The sequence below is a fragment of the Beauveria bassiana genome (assembly GCF_000280675.1).
Source record: "Beauveria bassiana ARSEF 2860 unplaced genomic scaffold BBA_S00001, whole genome shotgun sequence".
In the NCBI taxonomy this organism is placed as follows: domain Eukaryota; kingdom Fungi; phylum Ascomycota; class Sordariomycetes; order Hypocreales; family Cordycipitaceae; genus Beauveria; species Beauveria bassiana.
This window is the reverse complement of record NW_007930836.1, coordinates 1,928,200-1,953,314: the sequence shown is the minus strand read 5'-3', so window position 1 is coordinate 1,953,314 and position 25,115 is coordinate 1,928,200. Positions and strand designations below refer to the sequence as shown.

Genomic DNA, 25,115 nt, shown 5'->3' with positions numbered 1-25,115 from the left:
GCGCAATCTGCCGTCTGACACCTCTTTGCCACATTCAAGGCCTTTTCTTCAAAAAGACTCGACAAGTCCTGCAAAGGCTCATAAGTAGATCTGAACCGCCCCGATCGTAGCGTCGCGCCACTCCCGAGCTCACCACCACGTTACAACTTGTTGACTTGCAACCATGGACGCTCAGTTTGCGGCGATTGCCGCAGACGCTGCTAAACGATACTCGAATTCCTCAGAAATACAGCTCGATGATTACACATCGCCAACAGTCAAGACCGTTGACGAAGTCATCAAACAAGTCGAGCTTCGAAATGCCCAATTCGCGGCGTTTCGCGCCAAACGCCGCGCTGTATTTAGTGCCATGGCCACAGCAATGAGGCCGGTCGAGGTATTAGGGGAAATCATCGGTGGCGCTGCTGAAAAAGGTTTCCCTCCTGCCCAAAGCGTATTCAGCGCCGTCGTCTACCTCATCCAAGCCGCCAAGGACACCAGCGCAATGTACGATGGCATCACTGAACTGTTTGAGCAACTACATGTGCGTCGTCTACAGTTCCGCCCAACACATAAAGAATAATGCTAATAATCCCGGAAAAGGACTTCACTGCCCGTTTAAATATATATATTCAGTATAAGCTGTCTCCGCCGCTCAAAGAAAAGCTGACAACCATCCTGGCGACTTTGTTCAAAGTGTTGGTTATTTCCACGCAAGAAGTCCGTCGTGGCAGATTCAAAGCCTACTTCAAGCGCCTTTTCGGAATGGGCAGCCCTATCAAGGAAGCCTTGGAGAGATTGCAGGCCCTTACTACCGGAGAAGAGAAATTGGTCTTGGCGGAAACATATGGCAGCGTATCAACGCTTCACGACACGACTGAAAGGGTAGAGAACCTCGTCAGTCTCGTCAACGAAAACGTGAGGAACCTTAGACTCGATCATCTTGGACAAATTGACCTCTACCAAAGAGACAAACTCAAGGCAGTTCTAGAGCCGTCGCCATTTGCGGAAGACTTCTACTCGGCCTTTATAAAGTCTAGAATTGCAGGTACTGGCGACTGGATTTTGCAAGATGAGACGCTGCAATCCTGGATTAAGGGCGAGAAGCAGTATCTGTGGATATGCGGAAGTCCAGGTAACTAAAGCATGCATGTTGATAGAAAGCCGACCACTAATCCTTCGATAGGCACTGGAAAGTCCTACCTCACAGCACGTCTCGTTTCGTGGGGTATGGAGAATCTTGGAAATATGGCTTACTTTTTCTTCCGCGAGAACAATCCTGAAACAAAGTCAGTTGTTCAAGCAATTCGTGACATTGCTTATCAAATGAGCGAAAGCGACGCATCTTACGCAAAAGCTTTGATGAACAGTCTTCAAAGCGCCGAGGAAATCAAGACAGTGGCGAGTGCTTTTCGGCGCTTGCTCGTTCAACCTCTTCAAGATCCCGCGCGAACCACACCAACGTACATATTTCTGGACGGAATCGATGAAGCGTATCACGAGGATATCAACCAGCTATTGTTCCAGCTTGCTCCCGACGAAAACGCGGAAATCGAATACTCTTCAAATATATTCATCGCTCTTGTTGGACGATCGTACATGACAGAAAATGTCACCAACAAATTGGACCCTCAGGGACGTGGTGATGTTTTCAGCACAATTCAGATCACTACGGACCGAAGCGCTAGTGATGTTGCGGCTTACATCGCGAATGGAGTCGCACAATCTCGAATTCTGGCCCGAACCCCTGTTTTATTCAGAGAAGAGGTCATGAAAACCATGGAAAAACAGGTCGACGGACTTTTCATCCTTGCGAAATTCATGCTGGCCGAAGTAAATCGCAAGCGTCATCCAAGGTCCATCCAGAAAAGTCTCGAAACATTCCCCAAAGAGATTGACGGCATGTTATTACGAACCCTGGAAAGCCTGTCTGAGACAATATCCCCAGAAGAAGCAGAAGACCTCAATGAGATGCTGCGTTGGATCGTCTGCGCAGAGGAGGCATTATCGCTGGAGCAGCTTGAATCAGTTCTCATTCTGCAATTTGGAGATCCACCATTCCGACTTGAAGAGACACTACGAGGCCAATATGGCTGCTTCTTCGAACTCGAACGGGAAGATGGGCTCACAACCGATGACCTGATTAAGGAATTCGAAAGAAAGCAGCAAATTTTCAGGAGAGACACCAGCCCAGCAATGAAATATAGCCCCGATAGGCGTGTCACTATGAGCGAAGCTATCGCAGCTCGGGGTGCTCTGAGACCCAAAGCTCATGAAGAAGCGATGCGTCGTTTGAGCATGTCATCGGGTGAGAGCTCTCCGCACAGTCCAACGCGGAGTATTGACTTGGCTGTCACCTCCACTGAGATGGAGTACCGATCGAAAAAATCCACGACTTCTGTCACTTTCTTCCATAGCACGGTTCGCGAATTTTTCAGGAATTTTTCGACCAACATGGCCGAGGCCTCATTTCAACCAAGCATTACTTTTGACAATGTTGAAGCACGGCTACACATTGTGAAAACCTGTCTCAAGATATTCTTTGATACGAAATGGTTTGAAAGCTTCAATCTTGGTCCGGGAAAGGCGGCCATAAAGCAGTATGCTGCGTGGTACTGGCAAGACCACCTTGCCGCGCTGGACCCGATTGCCGTTGATATCAGCATCAAGAAAGAATTGGCACCGCAGATCGTTGCTATGCTTGCAGATGAAGCGACCATTAATGCATGGACCTTTCTCTACTTGAAGAACAACGAAGGTTTGGATGTACTGAACCAAACCAACCTCCTGGGCATCATGCGCTGGCTCTCTGACGCTGATGTGGTTGGTTGCTTGACTGGCCCTGCGAAAGCTTTTGCCTCATCTCTGGCAGAGAACCCATCCAAGATTTCTGAGCCGATTGGTCGTCAGTATGCGAAAGCCTGGCTTTGCGCAGACTATGAGGGCTACATTCCGACTGTGTTTTGCTTCGATATCGTGCAAAGTGCAGCACTCATGGCTTCTGGCTACAAGAGTACCGGGGACGAGAAGCATTGGCTTGAAAAGTCTCTTGATGACAGAATTGCCAAAGCGTCTGCATGGGCTGGCTATCCCGAAACAGGAGTATGGCACAGGAGAATTGGGAGCACGTATTTGACCCTGGGCAGACACGACGATGCACTCGCACATTATAACCAGGCATTAGAAATGGATAACAACAAACTGCTCACATACGGAAGGATTGCATATTGCCTGTCAAAGGATAGAAGATACGGAGAGGCCCTTGATATGGCGCTGGAATGTGTGGTCCTCGAGGAGCGAGCCGCTGCTGACGGAAAATTCGCCGCAGACGCGACCCAACGCAGCAAATGGCGGCTGTACAAAGATTATTTTCTCATCGCTCAGTGCTACTACCATACATTCCAAGTCGAAGAGTCGCTTGAATACTACCGCAAGGCCATTGAAATTGCCGCGGCTGTTAAGCTCAACCCGTCGGAACAGTTTCAATCCGAGGTCGGCTATCTAGAGACTCTCTACAATGAGAATCTGCACATGGAAATTATGCAAGTTGTGGAGCAGCTGTCGTTGCAAATTGCAACCAAGACGAAAGGAGGGAGCCGTTTGGTGGAAATGTTCCTAGCGCAGGCTAATTCACGCCTCGTCCTCGACTGGATTCCAAAGGCTGCTGGTACCACGGGGAAGGCAGAATTAGTATTGGATTTACTGGAATCGTCTATTGCGACTGCGTATGACCTGCGCGATCCGGTCATTGTTTTGTATCTGCGGCTTGCCTACGCTGCTGTATGCGCTTACAGTCACTTGGCCGAGCGTGCAACGGCCGACTTGGAGCGGATTTCTCTCGATGAATACCGTCCAAGAGGAACCATTATTATTCGGCAAGCGCATGCAATTTCTTTTCAACGACTAGCAGCTTTGTACAAACGGCAGCTGTTGCACGCAGGAATACACTCGGGCGAGGCTGCAGATTGGATCCGCAAACTGGAAGAGGTGAGACGCCAGCAAGATCATCATCAAAGCACAGACACGCCCATGAATGTGCGAGGCTCCGATATCAACATGGCAGCAGTCTACCTCGGGCTCCATCAGCGCCTCACAGGGAAACAAGAGGCCGCGAACAGAACCCTGAAACCACTGGTTTTAGACAGCTTGGACCTGCTTGCTGATTCCGAGCCGGAGAATGATGTATATGCTTTGGACAACCTTCTCTGGCTCATGACGGCAGCGGGAGATGTGAGCCGAGCCAAGGCTTTGGGCCAGTCTATGCGCCGGGTCAACCCCAATGCGTCTATGGTGACTACGCAGAGCGATTCACCTATTCTGCAGCGACTGGAGCCCAAGTTGCCAAACATTCAGTTGTCGGACCGCAGTTGTGGTCAGTGCCTGCACAACATTTCATGCAGTGACGACTTTTCTATTTGCCTGTATTGCATGGAGTGTTTCTGTATCCGCTGCATTAAGAATGTCATCTCAGTGCCGGGCAACAAGACTGGCGATAAGCGCAGCAACGTCGTTTGTCGAAGTGATCATGAGTGGTTTGTTGTGCCGCCCCTCAATCGCTCTCTCCATACGGGTGAGATTTTGGAGGTTTCGGGAATCAAGCTATTTGGTGATTGGGAGGAGGCATTGCGAAAGGAGTGGATGGCGAAAGGCATCTGATATTGCAAGCATGAAATCATCTGATATTTGAAGCATTAAATCGGTGTTTTACTCAAGCCATGAATTTTAGCTATCTCATTATACTTGTACGATTGCTTTTTTCAGGCACTTTTTGCGCACAGCCCTACTTTTATGTAAAGAATGGTAGTTTGATCTTGACGAGTGGCCTCATGAAAAAAAAAAAGAAGAAGAAGAATGCAATCAAACGTACACATTATATCAAAATTGAAAAGACACGACTTGCAAAGGGAGGAAAACTGGCAAAAAAAGAACATCCTGAGGACGCTGGCGGATCTCTCCCGCCGGGAATTGAACCCGGGTCTCAAGCGTGACAAGCTTGCATACTGACCACTATACTACGGAAGATTGAACAGTTGTAAGCAACTGTCGTAGTGCGGATTGTGGAACAGGGCCGGCTAAAATAAACCCATAAGACAACCACCAAATATTTTCACTAGTCGCCGAGTACACTAGTGATCGACGGCTTTATGCTCGGCACGATCAAGGCGACATGCAGCCGAATCGGATGCTGGAGCTGCATACATAACATTGAGCCGGAAGCCCTCTTCATTACCGACTGAACAAGGGCTTTTTCCCGGGAATTATTTTCCGAGCATGTCGCATCTCAAGTCCGTTAACTGGGCTTGGCCAACTCCAGTATGATAGCCCTACAAGACTTGGCATGAGCAAATGAGATGTGGAAATCTCACGAGACCTTTTGTTCGAAGGGGGCCGAGCTTCGCACTTGGTCCGTGGGCGTGGAGGAGCCCACTTATTCCCAATAAAAACCCGGGGTACAATCTCGCCGACGTCGCCGAGGGGAGGAGAACGGATGGGTATTTAGCTAACTCGTATTGCCGTTTCTTCCTGCTCAGCGTCCCTCCAACATTTCCTGTTTTTTGAGTAGGTCAGGAATATATTTTCTTGAGAGGATTTTTTGAGCTCTTCTTACAGTTTTACCCTCCCCCGCCCTCTCAAGCTCTTAGACTACGACGACAAAAAGCAATCATGATCTACAACAGCGCAGAGTCCTTGGAAATACCTAGGGTCGATCTCCTGACGTTTCTTTTTGGTGAGGAAGACGGCAATCTCATTCTCGCACTTTTTTTTTTTTTTTTTTTTTTTTTCTACCGGCCGCCTCCCATGCTAACTTTTGCGGGCTTTCGCTTCGCTCCGTAGACCACAGCTTTGCGCGCTCCAAAGAAGACACTCTTCTACACGCCGAAGCGCGCGATCCCGCCAAGGGCATCACCAAGGCGCACGCGAGAAATCTCACCAAGCAATTCGCACACTTTCTCCGGCGCGAGTATGGCATCGGCAAGAACGGCGAGGGAAGCGACGTGGTCATGGTCGTCTCGTCGGGCCAGTCTGCGCTTCCTTGTCTCTTTTACGGCGTGATTGCGGCCGGGGGCATCTACTCGGCGGGCTCGCCCATGAACACGCCGTCGGAGCTTGCGCGGCAGATTCGAGACGGCCCGGGCAAGGTGGTTGTGTGCAGCAAGGACGACGCCGCGCTGGAGAGCACGGTCAAGGCGGCGACGGAGGCCGGCCTGTCCAAGCGCCACGTGTTGGTTCTCGAGTCGCACCCAGACATTAAGCTCTACAGCGCAGACGGCGCGGTGGCGTGCGACTTTCGCGGCGAGCTGGACTGGAGAGTCATCAAAGACCCGCGCGAGCTTGAGAAGAGCAAGATTTGCATTCTGTACTCCTCAGGCACCACCGGGCTCCCCAAAGGTAAACGCCCTCCCCCCCCCTGCTTGTTGCTCCGCCATGTATCTGGTACTGTTTTTGTGTTGGTCGGGCAGAAGACGGCTAATGAGATTATTTGCAAAACCCGTTTGCAGGCGTGCTCGTATCGCATCAAAACTTGGTCGCCCAAAGTTTCCTCATGGGCTCCCGCGAACGGCAATACTGGGACAAGCAGCCGGCGTGGACGGGCCGAACGCTCGCGCACCTGCCCGCGGCGCACATTGCCGGCGTCGTCAGCTACTTTGCCGCGCAGGTCGTGAGCGGCGCGACGACGTACTGGATGCCCAAGTTTGAGTTTGGCGAGTTTGTCAAGCACATGCAGGCGCTCCGGATCAACACCTTCTTCACCGTGCCGCCCATCTACCTGGCCATTGCCAAGCACCCGGCCGTCAAGGAGCAGTTTCACCACGCGAAGCAGGCGACGGTCGGCGCGGCGCCGATAAGCGCCGAGCTGCGCGCAGAGGCCAACAGGAAGATGCCGAATCTCGTCATCGGACAGGTTTGGGGCATGAGCGAGACGACGGGCGCGGCGACGTGCACGGCTGTGAATGCGCAGGAGCATGCTGGCAGTCTGGGGCCGTTGCTGCCGAATCTTTCCGTCCGGTACAGTCTTGCCTCTTTTCCGAACGTTTGAGATTGTTTGATATGGTGCTCAATTGTTGCTAACTGTGTGAAAGCCTTGTTGACGAGGAAGGAAACGATGTGGCACCAGGGCAGCCCGGCGAGGTTCTCATCAAGGGACCTATCGTGACGCAAGGCTACCATAGAAATCCCGAAGCAAACGAAAAGTCGTTTACGACGGATGGCTGGATGCGAACCGGAGATGTCATGCGGATTGACGCAAACAACCTCTTTCACATTGTAGACCGCAAAAAGGCAAGCCAGATAAGCCATACAACCCGGAAAAAGCCAGTATTGCTCTTAACTTCTCAAAACGCTAACCTGCTCTAGGAGCTGATCAAGTACAAGGGATTGCAGGTCGCCCCTGCCGAACTCGAGGGTGTGTTGGAAGCGCATCCCGCCGTTGGCGATGCTGGCGTCATTGGCGTGCCGTACAACGACACAGAGGCGCCCCGAGCCTTTGTCGTGCTGACGCCAGCCAGCAAGGGCAAGGTCACGGAGCAGGAGCTGATACAATATGTACACGGCAAGGTCGCCGACTACAAGAAGCTGCGTGGCGGATTGGTCTTTGTGGATGCTGTGCCCCGAAGCCCGAGTGGCAAGATTCTGCGAAAGCAGCTTCGTGAATCAGAGAAGCGTCTGTCCAAGATCTAACAGATTTAGAATTGGGCGTGTCGGCTCGTAGCCATTGGCGAGGCTCGCTTGCATTTTATCGTCATGTTGTTGGGATTTTAATGAATGACCGACTTTACACTAGAAATGAAGCATCACCATACAACTTGCACGACTCGTGCTGCAGCATCACAACTTTGGTTCATTGTTTATCATCGCGACTTTAGCCTGAATTTTCACCATCTACCTCGTTCTGCCTTTTTCTACCCCTTTTCCTGCGCAGCTGATAGTAAAGCAAAATAGCTGCAGCATGCGCGTGCCGGTCAGCCGCATCTCAGCTACAATTATGTGATCGACGCATGGATGAGCTGACCGGTGCTGCAGCTCTGAGAGGGCAGCACTATTAAAGCAGCTATACATGCCTCTGTCGTCGCTGAGCGGGGTCTATGTCATTGGCAAACCCCTCTCCTCAACGCAGCAATGTCTATCAAGGACTCATCTCGCCTCAATATCGCTCTCGTTGCTGAGCGAAGATCACACTATCTCAAACTTGACTACAGTGATGAGGAATGTGCAGCTCTTACCCACGAAGGTGAGATTGATGCCGTTGCGGCCGCGCTCCAAAGCCTGGGGCATCATGTCACGCTCGTTCTGGGGCTGCCTTCCCTGGCCGAGCACCTCGTGACTGGGAGCTTCGAGAACTGGGATCTAGTGTTCAATTTGGCACAGGGCTTCAACGGACCTGCGAGAGAGGCGCACGTCCCTGCTCTGCTGGAGGCCTACTCGATCCCGCACACCTTTTCTGACACTGCAACCATGGCATTGTGCCAGGACAAGAGGAACACAAAGGCCAGTGTTGTAATAGGCATTCTTCCCCGGGTCTTTTCTAACGGAACAAGATTGTTTTGAACCACCACGGTGTACCTACCGCGCCTTTCACGGTCATCCCAAGAGACAAATTAAGCATACCTACTGTATCCCTCCCAAAATACCCTCTCTTCGCCAAGCCCGTCGCGGAGGGCTCCTCGAAAGGAATCGACAGATTCAACAAAGTCAACAATGATGCTGAGCTTGAGTTGGCCATCCAGAAGCTCAGAACCACGTTCCCCGACCAAGACATACTGGTGGAGAGGTTCCTGGCCGGTAGGGAGTTGACGGTGAGCATCTTGGGGACCGGTTTCGACGGCCGCGTCATCGGCATTAGGGAGCACCTTTTTAAGCGGAACGGGCCGGATGACGATGACTTGGAAGACTTTGCAAGCTGGAGGGGCAAGCTGAGTAACGAATGTCGGCTGCGTTATAATGATGTGCATGACATGGACGATCCTCAGTTACAGGCTGCCAGCCAAGTGGCGTTGGACGCTTGGGCGGCGCTGGGCTGCCGCGACGCTGGACGCGTTGACATTCGTTTCGACACTGAAGAGGCCGATGCCGTTCCAAACGTTCTCGAGGCGAGTTTGGGCTGACATGTCCCTATCTCTGACGCTGCCGACGGAGAACTGAACATTTGTGAATCATCTAGGTGAACCCGATTGCCGGTCTACTTCCGGGCCATTCACCGCTTCCCGCGAGCGCAGAGGTGAATGGACTCGCGTTTGAATCGCTGTTGACGGCCATCTTGCAGAGTGTCCTCAGCCGCACTACTCCAGGCATTGCAGCTCGCCGTTATCAACAGCAGCAAGAGCTCCGAGCCAGGGCAGCAGACGCGACTTCCATCTGGCCGTCTCTCATGGGGACGGATTGACTAATAACATCGCGGTGGTTGATTACCAAGATGAGAATGGTTTATGCTGTCAAGGCCAAAATATTAGATATGGGTGACTGGGAAAAATAAGGCTTTGTCGGCTGTTATCGGCTCCGTCTATGCGTTGATTTCCTTTTTGAATGCTGCGTTTTGTAGGCGCTTAGTGATGTGCTCGCTACATAGGTACAAGTGATAAGTGAAGTTACTTTCGGACAAAACCCGGAGTACCAACAAGGGGGTGCTCGGCGCATCCACAAACAGATTGTGCCCGCCGCCTGAAACCGGCACTCGGAACAGTGACACACAGACTTTTTGTGTATTTCAACTCCATTTCCCGCAGCATGGAAAACACGCAGACTCGAGGCTCGTATGCAAAGATGGGACGCCATTGAGGTGGCGGTCGGATGCGGCACCGTCGGATAACGCACCGCTTTGTGAACCCCACCTCGATGGGCACCTTACCTTGACGGCGCGGGAACGGCGTGGGAGTTCGGCATTTGCAAAGAAGCCGGTTGAGCGAGAGACAATACGCCGGTATTGAGTATGCGTTTGTCGCAGCAAATCACGAAAACACCTTCTTCAACAGCTATAGGGTACGAGCATTCTAGGGAGCAAAGACAATGGCCGCTCAAACGCAACGATACTCTTCCAAAGACGAAGCTTTTCGTATTTATCAAAATTTACTAGGAGTTTTCGATCCCATCTCACTACCACGCGAGGTAGCTCTTCGACAAGGCAAGATTGACTTCACAGCTGAGCGCGACCAGCCGTATTTCCCGATTCCGTTCAAAGAGACTGAAACGACGGCTGCGCTCAAGGCAATCGAGGGTACCGTGGCCGCTTTACTAGCAGAGACGAGCGGCAATGGAAACGCCAAAGATGCCAGAGTGCACGTAAACTTGGAAAAGACGACTGCGTTTCTCTTCCAGGCGTACCTTGCGCGGGTGGGTGGCCTGGGCAAGCTGGACAAGCAAGTCAGAGAATTACTCAAAGGTGAGGGAAGTCGGTAGGTACTTTTGTCATGGGAGACCTATTTACTGATGTGGAAAATAGATACCGATTTGCTTCAGGCGCAGTCAAACCCGTATAGACGCATGTCGGCGAATCTGTACAAGACCAAGGAGCCTGGTGAATACTATCACATTCATGGCTCGCTGGAAGCTTCTACGACATTGAAAATGATTGGTTTGGAGTCGCATCGGCCAGACCTCGAGACCCATGAACAGATTGTGGAGGTTATTGAGAGCGCTGTGGAACAGTTTACCGTGGATGAGTTGGAGGCCAAGAACAAGGAGCATCGCCAGGCTGGAGTCAAGGCATTCAAACACGCCGATTTTGTCAAAACTCCACACGTAAGCACCTGAGGAATTCTTGATGATATTACATGTCCTCGACTCACATCCTTTCTAGGGCAAAACAAATATGGCATTGCCTCCATGGTCCGTCGAGAGTCTCGAGTCGACCACACCAAAAGTCGCCCTCCCTCAAACACAAAAAGTCAGACTGCTCTCTGGGATCAAGGTTCTCGAGCTCTGCCGCATCATTGCCGGTCCCGTCATCACCAGAATCCTCGCAGAGTACGGGGCAGACGTGCTCAAGGTCACGAGCCCCCACCTCAGTGACGTGCCGTTCTTCCAGGTAGATGGCAACATGGGAAAGCACGCTACCGACATTGACCTGAAAACACCTCAGGGCAGAAGATTGTTCGAAGAGCTGCTAGAGGACGTGGACGTGGTGGTTGACGGGTATCGCCCGGGCGCGTTTGACAAACTCGGCTATGGCCCGCAGAAGCTCGCTGAGCTGGCAGCGAAACGGGGCAAAGGTATCATCTACGTCAACGAAAACTGCTTTGGCTACGAGGGAGAATGGGCGGATAGGGCCGGATGGCAGCAGATTGCCGATTGCGTAAGTATCTTGACAGCAAAGGGTCGTTCCATATTTGTCATGCTGACAACTCTTTTTTCCCCCTCCCGCGCAGGTAACTGGCGTTGCATGGGCGCAGGGCCAATTCATGGGCCTCGACGAACCGGTCGTGCCACCGTTTCCCATCTCCGACTACGGCACGGGCTGCATCGGCGCAATCGCCGCGCTCGTGGGCCTATACCACCGCACAACCCGCGGCGGCTCGTGGCACGGCAAGGCGTCGCTGCTGCACTACGACCTGCTGCTCTTCAAGGCCGGTCCGCTGCCCGCGCACGTCCAGGCGCAGCTCCGCGCCGCCATGGGCGACGAGGTCCTGTCGCTGCGGCACGCCAACAGCGTGGACCAAATCTCTGGCAGGACGCTGCGGCGGATGCGGAATGTGTATCCAGAGTTTGTGGATAACAGCAAGTATATGGATCACTGGTACTCGGCTGCGTATGGAAAGGATGTCGCGGTTGTCAAGCCCGTGGTGGAAATCGAGGGTTTGGATATAAGCTTTCAGCGGGCGAGCCGACCGAATGGGACGGATGCACCTACGTGGGATTTTGGGATAGATGGGGATTATAGAAAGTAGAGGAGAAAATGGTATAGATGGACGGTTTTGAAAAGACAAATTTTTCATGTTATACTGGCTAATCGCGGCCAAACGGACCTCGCGCGCCCGAGACATGGCGGCAGACCATGGAGCCTCGTCTTGCCTGGCCGGTCTACGAGTCGGCCATTAGTAGCCCCTAGATAGTTCTACTAATAACTACCTCTAGGAAAGTAATAAAAATATAGTATAAATTAGATATTATACTTAAGACACTAAATTATACTATAGTAAGTAGAAATTTCTAATTTGTCCTAGCTAAGTAGATGTTAATGAGTCTATAAACTAGTGGTATAATAGTGGTGGCCGTGGATCAGCGATGTATTTCTTCCACCCCTTGCCTGCTCACAGGCCACACGTATACAAATTATTATGGGGTAAATCTGCAGACAAATTGCGGGGGAGGCGTTGAAATCCGCCCGACCGTATTTGTCGAATCAACCAGATTGAAGCTTTGGGGGCCCGTAATTTGTTAAATGATCTTTAGAAAATCATCAATTCCATCTTCTTCACTATATATAATTTTCATGCTATCATGGTAATGCAAGGAAGCAGTCGACAAATAACGGGACCGCTGGTCGAGGCTGAGCTAGAGCTAGGTGCACTTGCCGACGATCGGCTGCGCCGCCCAAGACAAAAGTTCCACAGCTAGTTGCTGCAAAGGGTCAGACAAAATGAAAGTGAGCTGATTGGAAGGCCGCGTGTTGGAGCTGTTGTCAGCAAAGCACATTGTGCCGCACTCGATGATTATATATAATCACCGAGTCTCACCCAACACTGCCCTGATACCAGTCTAGAGTACACCTGTACACCTGCATTGCTTCTCTTGAGAAACCTACTACTACTACTTTCCCCTAATACAACATATTATCACACAGCAACCATGAGCTCCGAGCAAGAAAGCAAGCCGCTTGGCCAAGAATTCACAAAGTCCGTCATTGACGCCACGGGTCCCAACGCGGATCCACGAATGCGCGTCGTCATGTCGGCTTTTATTCAGCACTTTCACGACTTTGCGCGCGAAGTCAACCTTACCATGGATGAGTGGCTGGCTGGTATCGACATGATCAACTGGGCGGGCCAGATGAGCAACGACCGACGCAATGAGGGCCAGCTACTGTGTGACGTACTCGGCTTCGAATCGTATGCTATTACTTTTTATACTCCTTCTTTTTTTTTTCCATCGCCAGCATTCTGAATAATTGAGGCACATCTGTCTAACCTTTTTGCGATTTGCCAGTCTCATCGATGATATTACCGTTCGTGCAGCCACCAAAGCTGGAAAGCCTGCCACCTCCAGCGCCATCCTCGGACCCTTTTGGCGAGCCGATGCACCGATTCGCGAAAATGGCAGCACAATCACGTTTGACACGCCGAGCGATGGAGAAGTCACTTTTATGCACGGCCAAATCACCGACGCTGACACTGGCAAGCCCCTCGCCAATGCCAAGGTTGATGTCTGGCAGGCCTCCACCAACGGTAAGCTTTGCTGGAATAACAAACTGCATACTTTTTGATCATATGCTCATTCATGTTCTTTGCAGGTCTTTACGAGCAGCAGGATGAGAAGCAAGTCGATCACAACCTCCGAGGCGTCTTCATCACAGACGCAGAGGGGAAATATTCCTTTTACTGCCTGCGCCCAACACCATATCCAGTACCTATGGACGGCCCTGCCGGCAACCTTTTGAAGCTTCTCGATCGACACCAGTACAGGCCCGCGCACATTCATCTCATTGTAAGTTGTCTGCCCTACGTTTTATTGGACTTAACTAGACTGACGGTGGGAAATCAGGTAACCGTAGATGGATATAAACCTTTGACGACGCAGATTTTCGACAGCAAGTCTGAATACCTCACAAACGACAGCGTCTTTGCTGTCAAGGATGGATTGACGGTGGACTTTGTGCCGCGAAAGGACGACCCTGAGGCGGTGTGGGATCTCGAGTACAATGTAAAGCTTGCTGCTGCTGCCTAAATTCTTAATGAACTGACATGAATCTCACGTACATTTTCTCTATGCTTTAGTTTGTCATGATGCAGATGACGAGTGAATTTTGGTCAACTACGTGTAGTTGAGGTCCCCTTGCGACGGTTGATTAGGGTCGACTCTTCAGTGCTCCAACTCCAACTAAGCAAGGGCCTTTTTAGATGAGATATAATTGCGCAATCAGCATATTGAAGCGAACTATTCACTTTACTACAAGTGTAAAAATGTAGTCAAAAAACTCAGATTGCAGTATATGCTCAAATATCCTCGCCAACCACAACGCCATTCGGCAGCTTCAGCCCAAGCGGCAGACCACGACTAAACTTTTCGCCAAACACCGTTCCCCGTCTCTTGGCCAGCATCTCATCGACATCTTTATACATTTCATACGAATTCATCTCATCAATCGTCAATTTCTTCTTTTCGTCTTCAACCTTGTAAGTGCTGCAATTTTTATTCTCGGAAAATCCTGCAAAAAAAAAGCCATGTGTCAGTATTCTTTTCTCAAAAAAGCTGTCAATCATCATTCGCCGTCCCCCCATTGGGCAATTTTTTACCTATTCTCTCGTTGATGTTGTATGCGGCTTTGGCAGCTGCAGCTTGCACTCTGGTGACGCGGGGCAGCCGGACATCTTGGTATACTGCCAGAGCCTCGGCGATGTCGCCGTTAAAGTGCTGCTTGTCAAAGATGATGCCCAGCGCAGCGGCGTCTTCAATAGCCATGCAAGCTCCCTGGCTCTGATGCGGCATCATCTAAAAAATTTCCCAAAATCAGTACATTGATCGAGAGAAAAAAAAAGAAGCTATCAAGCTTTAAACGTTACTTACCGGGTGGCCCGCATCACCAAGTAGACACGCTCTACCTTTTTGAATGTACGGATAAGGTTGACTGTAATGACCCCGTATTAGCTAGTCGGCTGCCGTCGTCGATAATAGCCTCCTATATATAGAAAAAAAAAGAAAAAAAAAAGGAAAAAAAAAGGGGGGGGGGAAAAACAACAACTCACTGCACCCAGAGCCGCCACGGCTGAATCTCTGTCCCAATCGCAAGATGAGCCTTGACCTGCGCATCCAGCTCCGGATACGGCGCCAGCAGCTCCCCGACCGGCCTGCTGCTCTCCGCACCGCCCCACTGCTGCGTCGAGTAGTCGCCCTTTTCGCGCGGAAAGAAGCAGTAGTACGAGAGCAGCTTGCCGCCGTTGCACGGCGACAGCACAATCTTGTCGTACTTGCCCTCCTGGCCGCCCCAGTACTCGAGCGCACTGTGCTGCGAGTAGTCGACGAGCCCGAGGCGCAGAGCGTCTTCGGTCCGCACGTTGGCGTGCAGGCAGCTGGATTCCGACGGCCGCTTCTCCGGGTGGATGCCGAGCTGCCCGCGGACGGCGGAGCCGATGCCGTCGGCGCCGATAATGAGATCGTGCGGCGCGGAAGCGCCATTCTTGAACGTAATGGTTCCGCTTTCTAAATCTATACTATCGCACTTGTTCAGGCGTTGTGCGTGTTAGTTCTTGCGTAGAGAAAATCGTTGGGGCTGGCTGTTTTGCAAACGACGACGCTTACCTGGTGATTCACCACCAGCTTGACAGGAATGCCGCCGCCTTGCTCTTGCATGGCGCAGTCTTTCAGCATCGTATGCATGTACTGCCGGTGAAACATATTGTACACGTAGCCCCATCGCTCCTCGTAGTCGTCGAGGTCGTAGACGCTGACGGGCTCCCCCGTCTTCCAGTCCCGGTTGATGAGCTTCTTCAGCACGACCGGATCGCCCTTTGCGACGTCCACGCCCCATTCATGGAGCCATCGTGTGCCGTTGGCCGCGCACGACACGGATGCGCCGACTTCGCCTACAAAGTCGTGCTTTTCGTAAATGGTGACTTTGTGGCCGGCGCGCCGCAGGGCAATACCGACGGACATGCCGCCGATGCCGCCGCCGACGACGCCGACATTGAGCTGGTGCCAGGTTTGAGGTGTGTTGGAGCCCATATTTCACTTGTTTGAGTGGTTGCTTAGGGGTTGAGGGGCTGTTGAGTTGATTCTCTTTGGACACGGGTGTATAGTGGCTTCAAAGCTGCGTATTTATGTATGAGAGCATATGACCATGCTTTTATTGGTCAACACTTCAATGCACTAAATGACTGCCAATCATTGATATCATCTATCGGATAGGGGCGGAAAGCTTTCACTTTGCCACCTGCGATGTGTTGGCTGTGGTGGTAGCCGCGGGTGTGGTGCGTTACCCGACGACATGCCGCCCTGGCGTTGATGTCATGTAGCGTCCCCGATGTTATTCGGCAGATGCAGCCGAAATGACAAAGGGAGAAAAGGCAGAGCAATCGTTTCATAGCTCATTAGCACAATTGTGACAAAATTTCGCCTTTATACTCATATAACTCAAACAGCTAGAATACCCTGCTCGCTATACTGTAGCCAATTCCTACCCCTCGTTTGCGAAACTCCGAGGGCTGTTGAATGGGAAATTATCCCACTGCGACAGATCCAAAACATCCAATCCTTCTATAAAATCACTTTCCAACTCGGCAGACAGCGTCGGCGGCTGTCCCAAGAGCCAATGCCCTGTGCCATCTGGCAGCATGCGATCACCAGCAGGCTGCGACGTACCTTCAGATGGCCGAAATGAAACATCATCACCCTGAGCGGTTGCATCATCTCCACTGGAAGAGAATAGCCGACTGACGAGCTTGCTTCGACCTTGCGATGCCGTTTTACGGCGTTGCTCGGCTATCGCGCTGGACAGCAGCCCAAGTATCTCGGCGTAATGGGCCGCCTGGGAGCTCTGCTCAGCAATAAAGTCGAGTATCTCTCTTGCACCCGCAAACGCGCTTTCAATCTCGAAATCCAGTTCGCGCTTGGCAAACATGTCGAATCCAAGAATCAGCCCGGCGGCAAACACCAAAGCCCTACAAAAGCGGCGTCATCAGCATCGTGGAGGTCGTGAGTTTGTTAAAAAAAAAGAATGAAAAGAAATTGCTTACTTGATGATACACAGACTTCCAAACAAGTTGTCTGATTTTTTAGCATCTGTGCAGGTTTGTACAAGAAAGACTGCCGCATCCAGGCACGCCGATGCCAGCGGCGACAGCGTAATCGAGGACGCATTCGACTGAGAAGTAAGCTGTGATATGAGAATCGGCCGTGAGACGAGCGTCACAGCGAAATAGTATAAACAAGATATATGCAATTTGTAGACATCCTGACGATTGGCCGTGTCGCGCAATGTTGGGTCCGGCCTAGCACGCATCGATTTGGGTATTGCTCGACTCCAGTCCTCGATCCTAGCAAATGCTCGTTCAATCAGCGCCACCGACGGTCTTTTCTTCTTGTACAGATTTTCCACAACGTCAGTTGTTATAGAAAGAATCCCGTACACAGCAAAAAGAGCTGCTGTATCTTCTTCCTCGTGATTGGCAAGGGCACTGATATGTGACTCGTCCACTTCGGCTCTGAGGCCCGATGTTGCGGCAGGCCTACCAAGGAGGGAGCTCACAGTCATGTCTAAATTACAAAGACTCATCCATATTTTCAATCTGAATTTCGAAAAAGAATCAGTAACGGCGTGCAATGAGAATACGCTGCACCTACCGGTTATTGCGATGCGCGCTATTGTCGTCGTAGGTGTCCTTGCTATGGAGTCCAAGCGACACTGCGGCGCGTGACGCGATTCCCAAATACATGAATGCAGAGTTTCTTCTGCACGAACCGAGCATATAATATGCCATGAGCAGAAAAACCCGCACAATGTCAATGTTTGGATCTTCTAGCATGCCTGAGAAAGCTTTTCGTTGAGCATGACGAAAGTATGCTTGGCTGGTTTGCTGCGATTCGAGCGATGATTTGCATTGCGACCCAATCGCAATTGCAGCCGAGGCAACAGCCTCAATGTGACGGTATCTGTATTCAGATAGCTCTGGACTCGGGACTGATGACAGTTGCTTGAGTTCCTCGCGGGAAAACAAATCCAAGAAGCCCCCAGTCTGCTATTCTCAGTATGGTGCGCACTGCACGGCCGAGGTATAACCATCGAACTTACAGCTGCATGAAACAAGTCTATATAAGAGCTGCGCTGGTCCTCATCTAGCTCTATCAAGCCGGGCGTCGCTACATTGGAGCCGTTGATCGCAGGCTCATTCTCCAGCATCGTTTCGCTCCGATCATTGTGGGAAAATTGCGATGGCCCGATTTGAGCTGCTACAGTGTCACGGACAAACTGTAGAAAAGATATGGATGCAGCCCCTCCAATATATACTAGGACCGTGTTAGCTCGAGCTTCCGCGATACGGATAGGACGCCGGGCTTGCCTCGCTCTCCTCTCAGATTCAGCAACATGCGCGCATGAGACTCTCTCCCCAGCGCCCGACTCTCTCTTTGCGCCGTGTGGAGTAGCGGTGACGTATCAGACTCCATGTTGTTTGTATCGGTTGCTGCAGCTCTGGAATCAGATGGGGAGATGGGCTGATAGGTGTCTGGGTCCAACGGAATGACTGGCTCAGGCGGCACCCAGCAACGCGCGCTGTCATCGGGCGGCCAGACGGTTTCGGCTCCAGACGCACGACGCCCAGCACTGAGCGCATCTGTCGCGGGAGAACCATCTCCTAGAGACGCCTGTACTCTGTGCGCCGTCGAGCGCGAGGCTCGTGGGCTGTGTGTGAGATAGCAAGTGTGGCCAATTCCGCGTCTTTGGCATGCGGTACAAGGAACTGTGGCGCTGCACTTTTTCTTGGACATGCGGCAAAAGTTGCATGCTTCTGCCGCGCGCTTTCGCTGACTGGGATGAACCTTGGGTCGCGGCATGGTGACGATGCAAAAGCTATAAACTGACGCTCATTCGCGCATTTATCAAGAGGGTTAATCGCTTACGGCGTGAAGCCAGGCTACCAGAGCATCGACGGTTCTTTCGCAGTAGAAAAAGCTCTTGAGGGAATTGAAAGCGGACTTTGGAATTTAGAACACTTTGCTCATATCGCCTATCGCTCACTCATATCTAGCCCAACCAAAGCTTCGTCATGCATGGATGGCATGGTGCGGCTGCTAAGGTGAGAGGATTGCATAGTGCGAAAGTCTGATTCTCTCCACGTTGCTGCTATTCGCACTGTTCGGCAATGTACCCTGTACGCCCACTCTTACCCCAATTCCATCGGTAGATTTCTCCGCCGCAAGGCCAAGGATATCCACGGCTAGCGACCGATCTTGATATGGAGGGAGGAGAAAGCTGCGCGATGTGGCGGCGGATGTTGCACGGAATCCGGGGGGGGGCTAGTTTGTGGACTTGGCGATGCGACCAAAACTACAAAAGCGCGCCATCCGACCGTCGCCAGCTCAACTGAGGTCTAATCGTTGAACCCCTCACCCCCAAACAGTTGCTCTCGATATTTCCAATTTCATCACTATGCGTGGAAAAGTAGCCTTTGAAGAGGCGTTTGCCCTGCCCCGTCTACATGAAAAGACTCGATGGTGGGCGTCACTCTTCGCCGTCGATCCCGACAAGCATGCCCACGAGATGACAGATGTTACGGAGACGCGAATCCAAAATATGGACAAATACGGCGTTGGATATACTATCCTGTCCTATACCGCCCCTGGTGTCCAGGATATTTGGGACGCCGCCGAGGCGCGCGCCCTGACAACAGAAATCAACGATTATATTGCCGCTACCATCAAGCCTCACCCGGACAGGCTCGGCGCCTTTGCGTGAGTCCCCAATCTTGCAGCACCAACTCAACGCCTTTAGTTTTTTTTACTAACGACTTGGGACAGAACTCTGTCTATGCATGATCCAGCCGAAGCCGCGGCTGAGCTGAAGCGCTGCGTGACTGAGCTTGGATTCAAAGGAGCCCTGGTCAACGACACCCAGCGCGCCGGACCCGACGGCGACGACATGATCTTCTACGACGGCCCAGAATGGGATATTTTCTGGTCCACCGTGACAGATCTAGACGTTCCCTTCTATCTCCACCCACGCAACCCAACCGGCACAATCTACGAAAAGCTCTGGGCGAAGCGCAAGTGGCTCATCGGCCCGCCTCTGAGCTTTGCCCAGGGAGTCAGCCTTCACCTGCTGGGCATGGTCACAAACGGCGTCTTCGATCGCCATCCCAAGCTGCAGGTCGTCATCGGTCATCTGGGCGAGCACCTGCCTTTTGATCTGTGGCGCATCAACCACTGGTTCGAGGACGTCAAGAAGCCCCTCGGCCTGGACTGCAAAAAGACTATCCGCGAATACTTTGCTCAGAATATCTGGATTACAACAAGTGGTCACTTTTCCACGCCTACTCTCGAGTATTGCATCACGGAAATGGGCGCCGATCGCATCATGTTCTCTATTGACTATCCATTCGAGTCATTTGGAGATGCGTGCAACTGGTACGACAAGGTCGAGCTGAAGGATGCGTCTCATGTCGAAAAAATTGGCCGTGAAAACGCCAAGAAGCTATTTAAGCTGGGCGCCTTCAAAGATGCAGAGGCATAAAAGCTAGACGTCAATCACGAGTACGAAATTATCATCTCTGGTACACAGTGGAACTTGATGCATAATTGATCTTCTACCACCCATCTAAATATTATCGCCAAAATTACATACGTTCATGTCATGTTCTTGAATTCTTGGATCTTCTAATTATTGTCATAGTAATCAACTTCGATTACCTTGGCACCGATGGGAAGGCCGACAACCTGTCTATTGGTCACGTAACCGCAGTCAGTAATGGTGGCAGAGCCATCAGCCTCCTCGGTCAGACAGCGGTTCGAGTTGCCATTGATCAAGTTGCCACTGTTGTAGTACTTCCAGGCGTCGGTGCGACAGCCTGAATGACGGCTCAGTAGCTTGCCCTTTACTTCAGTGAGGCATTCATTCGTGCGCAGCAAGCTATTTATGTGACCTTCAGCGCTGACAGTCCAAGTCTGCCCATCAGATCCATCACATGCTTTCCAAGTTACCCTGCCCGACGTATCATCGCTCAGGCACTTGAGAGAAAACGTGTTGAAGATCAATCCTGTGGGCAAGACAATGGGATGGCTGGAGCCTCCCATGCCACCAGAGATGCGGTAGACAAAGGTACCGTGAGGGCCGACATTCTTGGCGGTGATGCCACCAGCGCTGATCTTGACCTTGTCTGTCTTGCCAGTCCAGAGATCCTTGACGCTGAGCGCAGTGTCAGGGCTGATGCGGTCAATCTGTATACCGATTCTGGCCCAAGAGACAGTGTAATCACTGGCCTTGTTGGCCTTGTTCAGGATGGTGAGGATACGGTCACCGTTGGCCAGGTTCTTGCTGAGAACATCCACGTCTGGGGAGGAGCTGACAAGAGTCGCCTGTTGCACAAGCGAGTCCTGGTCGATGGCAATGAGGTCCTTGTTGAGAAGAATCTCTAGTTCCTCCTTCTTGAGGTTGGGGATATCAGCACTGACGATAAGAGGGGCAGAGAATGAAGACCACAGAGCCATGTGCGTCTTCTTCTCCTCGTAGGTGTAGTTGGGGTGGTCGGTATTGAGAAAGTCGGGGTCATTAAAGAAGTTGGGGCGCTGGTAGCGGGCCAGGCGAATGTGCTGATGGTAGTTGGTCATCAGACTGTCCCACGCGCTGCCCTTGCTGTCATAGTTGATGATGTCGTCCGAGTGACGGGCGAGCTGCCCCATCTTTTGCGACCAGCCCATGATGCTATACCAGTCGGTCAGGTTGTCCGCACCAGAAAAGTAGGCAGGGGCCGAGTTGGAGAAGACGACCGGCTTGGGGAACTTGAGCAAAAGATTGCGCCAAACGTCAAAATAGAGATGACGGTAAGCGGCCTCGCTGTTGCCGGGCACATTGCATCCGTCGAGCTTGAGGTACTCGTAGCCCCAGTCGGAAAAGTCCTTGAGATCAATCGCCTCGTGATTGTAGGCGGCGGGGTACCGACCGCAGGACAAGGTACCAGAGTCGGTGTAGATGCCAGGAATAAAGCCTTTCTCCTTTATGAAGCTGGCAAGCCAGGTAAGGCCTTTGGGAAACTTGGTGGTATCGGCAACCATGGAACCGTTGGCGGCCCGATCATGGGTGGACCAGGCATCGTCGAGGTTCAAGCGGTTGTAGCCGGCCTTGAGCATGCCATTGGAAGCCATGGCAGTGGCAGCATCGGTGAAAATGGACTGATTGATGTGTGTTGTGAAGCGAGCCCAGTTGTTGAAGCCCATGGGGGGAAGGGAAAGGTCAACATTGGTGGTAGTGGCCGGACTGACGAGGCCGGCGACCGATGCAAGAACCAATTGAGACTTCATCGTGTTTTGCGAGTTTCGTGTGTGACAATCGAGGCCAAAAAGGCGATGGTGGCTCAGACTGCGAGCATTAAAGCTATACAAAGGAGCCAAGGTCTATTTATCAAGAACAGCAACACAATCTAGACAGGTTTAGATGTGTCAAGCAAGCTCCCCGTTTGGAGAGCTGCGGAGAAGTCGATAGGATCAACCGTAGGCAGCTTCCTAAACAGGCAACTGATGAGCATTTACATCGAAGTGGATCTCTCGAGCTTCGTCATAGTATGGGGATTCCCTGGAGCTCCCCCAGCTCAGATTGATCGGCCATGGTCCCAGTAGTTCTCGTAAAGGTTTGTAACGTTGCAACATCCGTGCACCATATCCGCTAGTTCCTGATTAGAATTGCCTTGTCAGATTTGGTGTTTTGGTGCCTGCTTGTTGTCGAGTCCAAGGCAACATCGGAGACTACCTTTGCCTTTGGGCCGTGTTAGCCGTCGGGTGCTTTCGGTAGGGATAGCTGACACGATTGGCCTCTGGCTTTATTACATACAGCGGGGTTCCAAAAGCCTGTCACCACAATAAATATACACCTAAACACACCTATTTAAACTTTATATATTATTAGTTATAGTAACGTTAAGTAAAATAATCTTCTAAACAGAGTATAATATAGATAATTACTTAATAATTATTTAAATTTATTTTTAGTTATTTTTATTATAAGATTAGGTTAATATGTTAGTTAGAATCGACCGTTCTAGTGCACCTTACTTTACTAGCCTAGATAAAAGGGCTAGGTCCCCTATAGTATTTTATAATAACTTTTTTGCCTTTTTTATACTTAATTTCTGTTATTCGTCTTATGATCTGGAGCTCAGCTACGCTACTCTTGATTTCTGACGATGTCTTGACCCGATACGATTCTTCGACCCTTCGCACGACGATACTACAGTGTGCCTCTTTACGGGCAATTCCTTTACACCAAGGTCCTGATCAACAGTCGACATTCGCATCTAATACACACACATACCCTTAGGGGGACGATATCTTCAAAGTGGTGTTGCGTACGACTCGACGGTCTTGTGTGTGTGGCAGCTACTGCTGTGGGCTTTTTGCGGCTCTCCCCGAACATGACAACAATAACTTTATTTATATTATAACCCATGAGACGCGTCTTTGTGTGGCATGTGACCCTGTGGGATTTTGCAGTTACTCCCCGAACATCACATTAACTTTAATTATCATTACTAGAAGAAATATAAAGGAGTGTTAGAGGTGTGTTTAGGTGTCAATTACGTCTGGTGACAGGCTTTTGGAACTCCACTGTACCTGCATATATTGCCAATTCTTTACAATAGCCACGACTGTACGACGGAGCTTCAAGTACTTCGGATGATACTCGGTATTCATGTTTGCCTCCTACTAAGCTCAATGAATGAATAAAAGCTGCTTGATATGCGGGCCGCCCGGGAAGTTCCCCCCATGTCTGTATGCTTCCTATAAAAAGCGATAACTGCGACCGCTGCGATATGTAAGGTGGTATAGCGTTGCTGACGGCGCCCCTGCCGGAATAAGTGTAACAAATAGGCTGAAAGTCAACGAACATGGTTTCGCAATAAAGCTCATACCGAAATCGATAAATGTGTTTAAAATCGATGTATTTCACGTTGTATCTTGGTCATAGGTCAATTAAATTATGCGGAATTCAAACTTCTTCGAGAATAGAGACGTCTTATGATAGGTAAGTCAGGCCTCTAGTCGCCACGCGCGGATCGCGCTAAAGTGAGAAGGAAGCAGTACCCTATAGAGAATACAAACTAACTTTTTCGCTCTTTACATAATTTTTTTCATGTTTCTCCCTAATCAGAGACTTCCAAACATTCTAGTAATAATACTTCATCAAGTGTAGTGCTGGTAACTGAGAGGCGCCACCCTGTCTAGCCTCTGACCGTTCTTTGTCATCGCGGTTACGGGCTTACAAATAGGCCGAGATTTCGTATGCTGCTTCTTTTATGAGAACAGTACGTAGTCTCACAGCTTAAAAACTGATGCTCTTATGACAGCATTAATGGGATAAAGCGTGGCTATAAGCGAGTTCTACTAAACCCTTGTTGGATGCACTGGTTTAATATCTAGCCTGTTCTACGAAGAGTCTCTTTTTATGGATTTCCACTTATTCAATTATGAGAAAATGTTTCAAATGCAAGTGTCTATGGGGTCCAAGTACAATACAAAAGTTCCACGAGCTGTAAACGGTCAAGTCAGGCCCCAAGGACCAGAAAGCTGCAGCGAACGGCAGCAACACGACAATCATCTAGCACGTTCTTTACTTCCTTAGTTGGTCTTGCCAGAGTCTCCATTAGCAACCTTCTCCACCATATTTTTGAGCTCTTCGGCAGCTTCCGCGACTGTCTGCAGCCACTTCTTGAAGTCCTCAGGCGTCTCCTTCTTGGGCTCCTCAGCTGGGGGAGCCTCTGCCTCCTGACGCGTGCTCAAAACAGCCGCATTGGCGTTAGCGCCATCAGGCGAAAGTGCCAAAGTAGACAAGGCAACTATTTTTTGTTAGCCAGAGTGGTGGGACAGAGGTTAAGATGTGTAGACGTACAAGCCAAGACAGCAGCAACAGTGAAGCGAACCATAGTTGTGAGATGGTAATACAACGAGTAAATTTGGTTGAAATATTTGTGAGGATGAAATAATTCCAACTTGGAGAAGTTGAAAACAGTTCTAAACGAGTGCTTGGTTGGAATTGGTCTTCTTGTCTTGACTAGAGGCGTCTAGCCAGTCTTATATCTTGGAGCAGGCGGAAGCTCGTCCGACTAGAACACCGAGCTTGACTCGGCCAGAAAGATGCTGCTTTTCAGTGCATAGCCTCAAAGTCCTCATACAAAATGAGTCTTGAGAAGATCCCTGGGCAGCCTTGTAAGCAGCAGTAGTGTTGTCGACTGGTTATTTGTGGGGTCCGTTTCACTTGGAGCCGACCAATAAATAGACTAAGAAGCCAC

The 25,115-nt window shown here is 50.8% G+C and overlaps 10 protein-coding genes across 10 annotated transcripts; 6 read left to right on the top strand and 4 right to left on the bottom strand.

The window, feature by feature from the left end:
- Positions 1-163: 163 nt before the first annotated feature.
- Positions 164-4,635, top strand: BBA_00633 (NACHT and TPR domain-containing protein; the record flags this gene model as incomplete). Its single annotated transcript, XM_008595730.1, has 3 exons — positions 164-523; positions 583-1,114; positions 1,166-4,635. 3 exons carry the CDS (start codon positions 164-166, stop codon positions 4,633-4,635), a joined length of 4,362 nt encoding a protein of 1,453 aa, XP_008593952.1.
- Positions 4,636-5,643: 1,008 nt separating this feature from the next.
- Positions 5,644-7,659, top strand: BBA_00632 (4-coumarate-CoA ligase; the record flags this gene model as incomplete). The annotated part of the gene is made up of 5 exons (XM_008595729.1): positions 5,644-5,707; positions 5,815-6,369; positions 6,480-6,987; positions 7,062-7,296; positions 7,336-7,659. 5 exons carry the CDS (start codon positions 5,644-5,646, stop codon positions 7,657-7,659), a joined length of 1,686 nt encoding a protein of 561 aa, XP_008593951.1.
- Positions 7,660-8,097: 438 nt separating this feature from the next.
- BBA_00631 (D-alanine--D-alanine ligase) lies at positions 8,098-9,361 on the top strand (the record flags this gene model as incomplete). Its single annotated transcript, XM_008595728.1, has 3 exons — positions 8,098-8,475; positions 8,517-9,059; positions 9,140-9,361. The coding sequence occupies 3 exons, from the start codon at positions 8,098-8,100 to the stop codon at positions 9,359-9,361; spliced, it is 1,143 nt and encodes a 380-aa protein (XP_008593950.1).
- A 620-nt stretch (positions 9,362-9,981) lies between these two features.
- Positions 9,982-11,858, top strand: BBA_00630 (CoA-transferase family III; the record flags this gene model as incomplete). Its single annotated transcript, XM_008595727.1, has 4 exons — positions 9,982-10,354; positions 10,415-10,713; positions 10,772-11,266; positions 11,340-11,858. The coding sequence occupies 4 exons, from the start codon at positions 9,982-9,984 to the stop codon at positions 11,856-11,858; spliced, it is 1,686 nt and encodes a 561-aa protein (XP_008593949.1).
- Positions 11,859-12,759: 901 nt separating this feature from the next.
- BBA_00629 (Intradiol ring-cleavage dioxygenase, core) lies at positions 12,760-13,854 on the top strand (the record flags this gene model as incomplete). Its single annotated transcript, XM_008595726.1, has 4 exons — positions 12,760-13,019; positions 13,117-13,355; positions 13,421-13,614; positions 13,672-13,854. The coding sequence occupies 4 exons, from the start codon at positions 12,760-12,762 to the stop codon at positions 13,852-13,854; spliced, it is 876 nt and encodes a 291-aa protein (XP_008593948.1).
- A 269-nt stretch (positions 13,855-14,123) lies between these two features.
- BBA_00628 (salicylate hydroxylase) lies at positions 14,124-15,849 on the bottom strand (the record flags this gene model as incomplete). Its single annotated transcript, XM_008595725.1, has 5 exons — positions 14,124-14,335; positions 14,424-14,619; positions 14,695-14,755; positions 14,874-15,346; positions 15,427-15,849. 5 exons carry the CDS (start codon positions 15,847-15,849, stop codon positions 14,124-14,126), a joined length of 1,365 nt encoding a protein of 454 aa, XP_008593947.1.
- A 451-nt stretch (positions 15,850-16,300) lies between these two features.
- Positions 16,301-18,675, bottom strand: BBA_00627 (Zn(II)2Cys6 transcription factor; the record flags this gene model as incomplete). Its single annotated transcript, XM_008595724.1, has 6 exons — positions 16,301-16,440; positions 16,486-16,784; positions 16,860-17,351; positions 17,467-17,858; positions 17,915-18,091; positions 18,163-18,675. 6 exons carry the CDS (start codon positions 18,673-18,675, stop codon positions 16,301-16,303), a joined length of 2,013 nt encoding a protein of 670 aa, XP_008593946.1.
- Positions 18,676-19,270: 595 nt separating this feature from the next.
- BBA_00626 (amidohydrolase family protein) lies at positions 19,271-20,350 on the top strand (the record flags this gene model as incomplete). Its single annotated transcript, XM_008595723.1, has 2 exons — positions 19,271-19,572; positions 19,639-20,350. 2 exons carry the CDS (start codon positions 19,271-19,273, stop codon positions 20,348-20,350), a joined length of 1,014 nt encoding a protein of 337 aa, XP_008593945.1.
- Positions 20,351-20,493: 143 nt separating this feature from the next.
- On the bottom strand, positions 20,494-22,134 carry BBA_00625 (Glycoside hydrolase, catalytic core; the record flags this gene model as incomplete). The annotated part of the gene is made up of 1 exon (XM_008595722.1): positions 20,494-22,134. The coding sequence occupies one exon, from the start codon at positions 22,132-22,134 to the stop codon at positions 20,494-20,496; it is 1,641 nt and encodes a 546-aa protein (XP_008593944.1).
- Positions 22,135-24,444: 2,310 nt separating this feature from the next.
- On the bottom strand, positions 24,445-24,749 carry BBA_00624 (uncharacterized protein; the record flags this gene model as incomplete). The annotated part of the gene is made up of 2 exons (XM_008595721.1): positions 24,445-24,662; positions 24,716-24,749. 2 exons carry the CDS (start codon positions 24,747-24,749, stop codon positions 24,445-24,447), a joined length of 252 nt encoding a protein of 83 aa, XP_008593943.1.
- Positions 24,750-25,115: the final 366 nt, after the last annotated feature.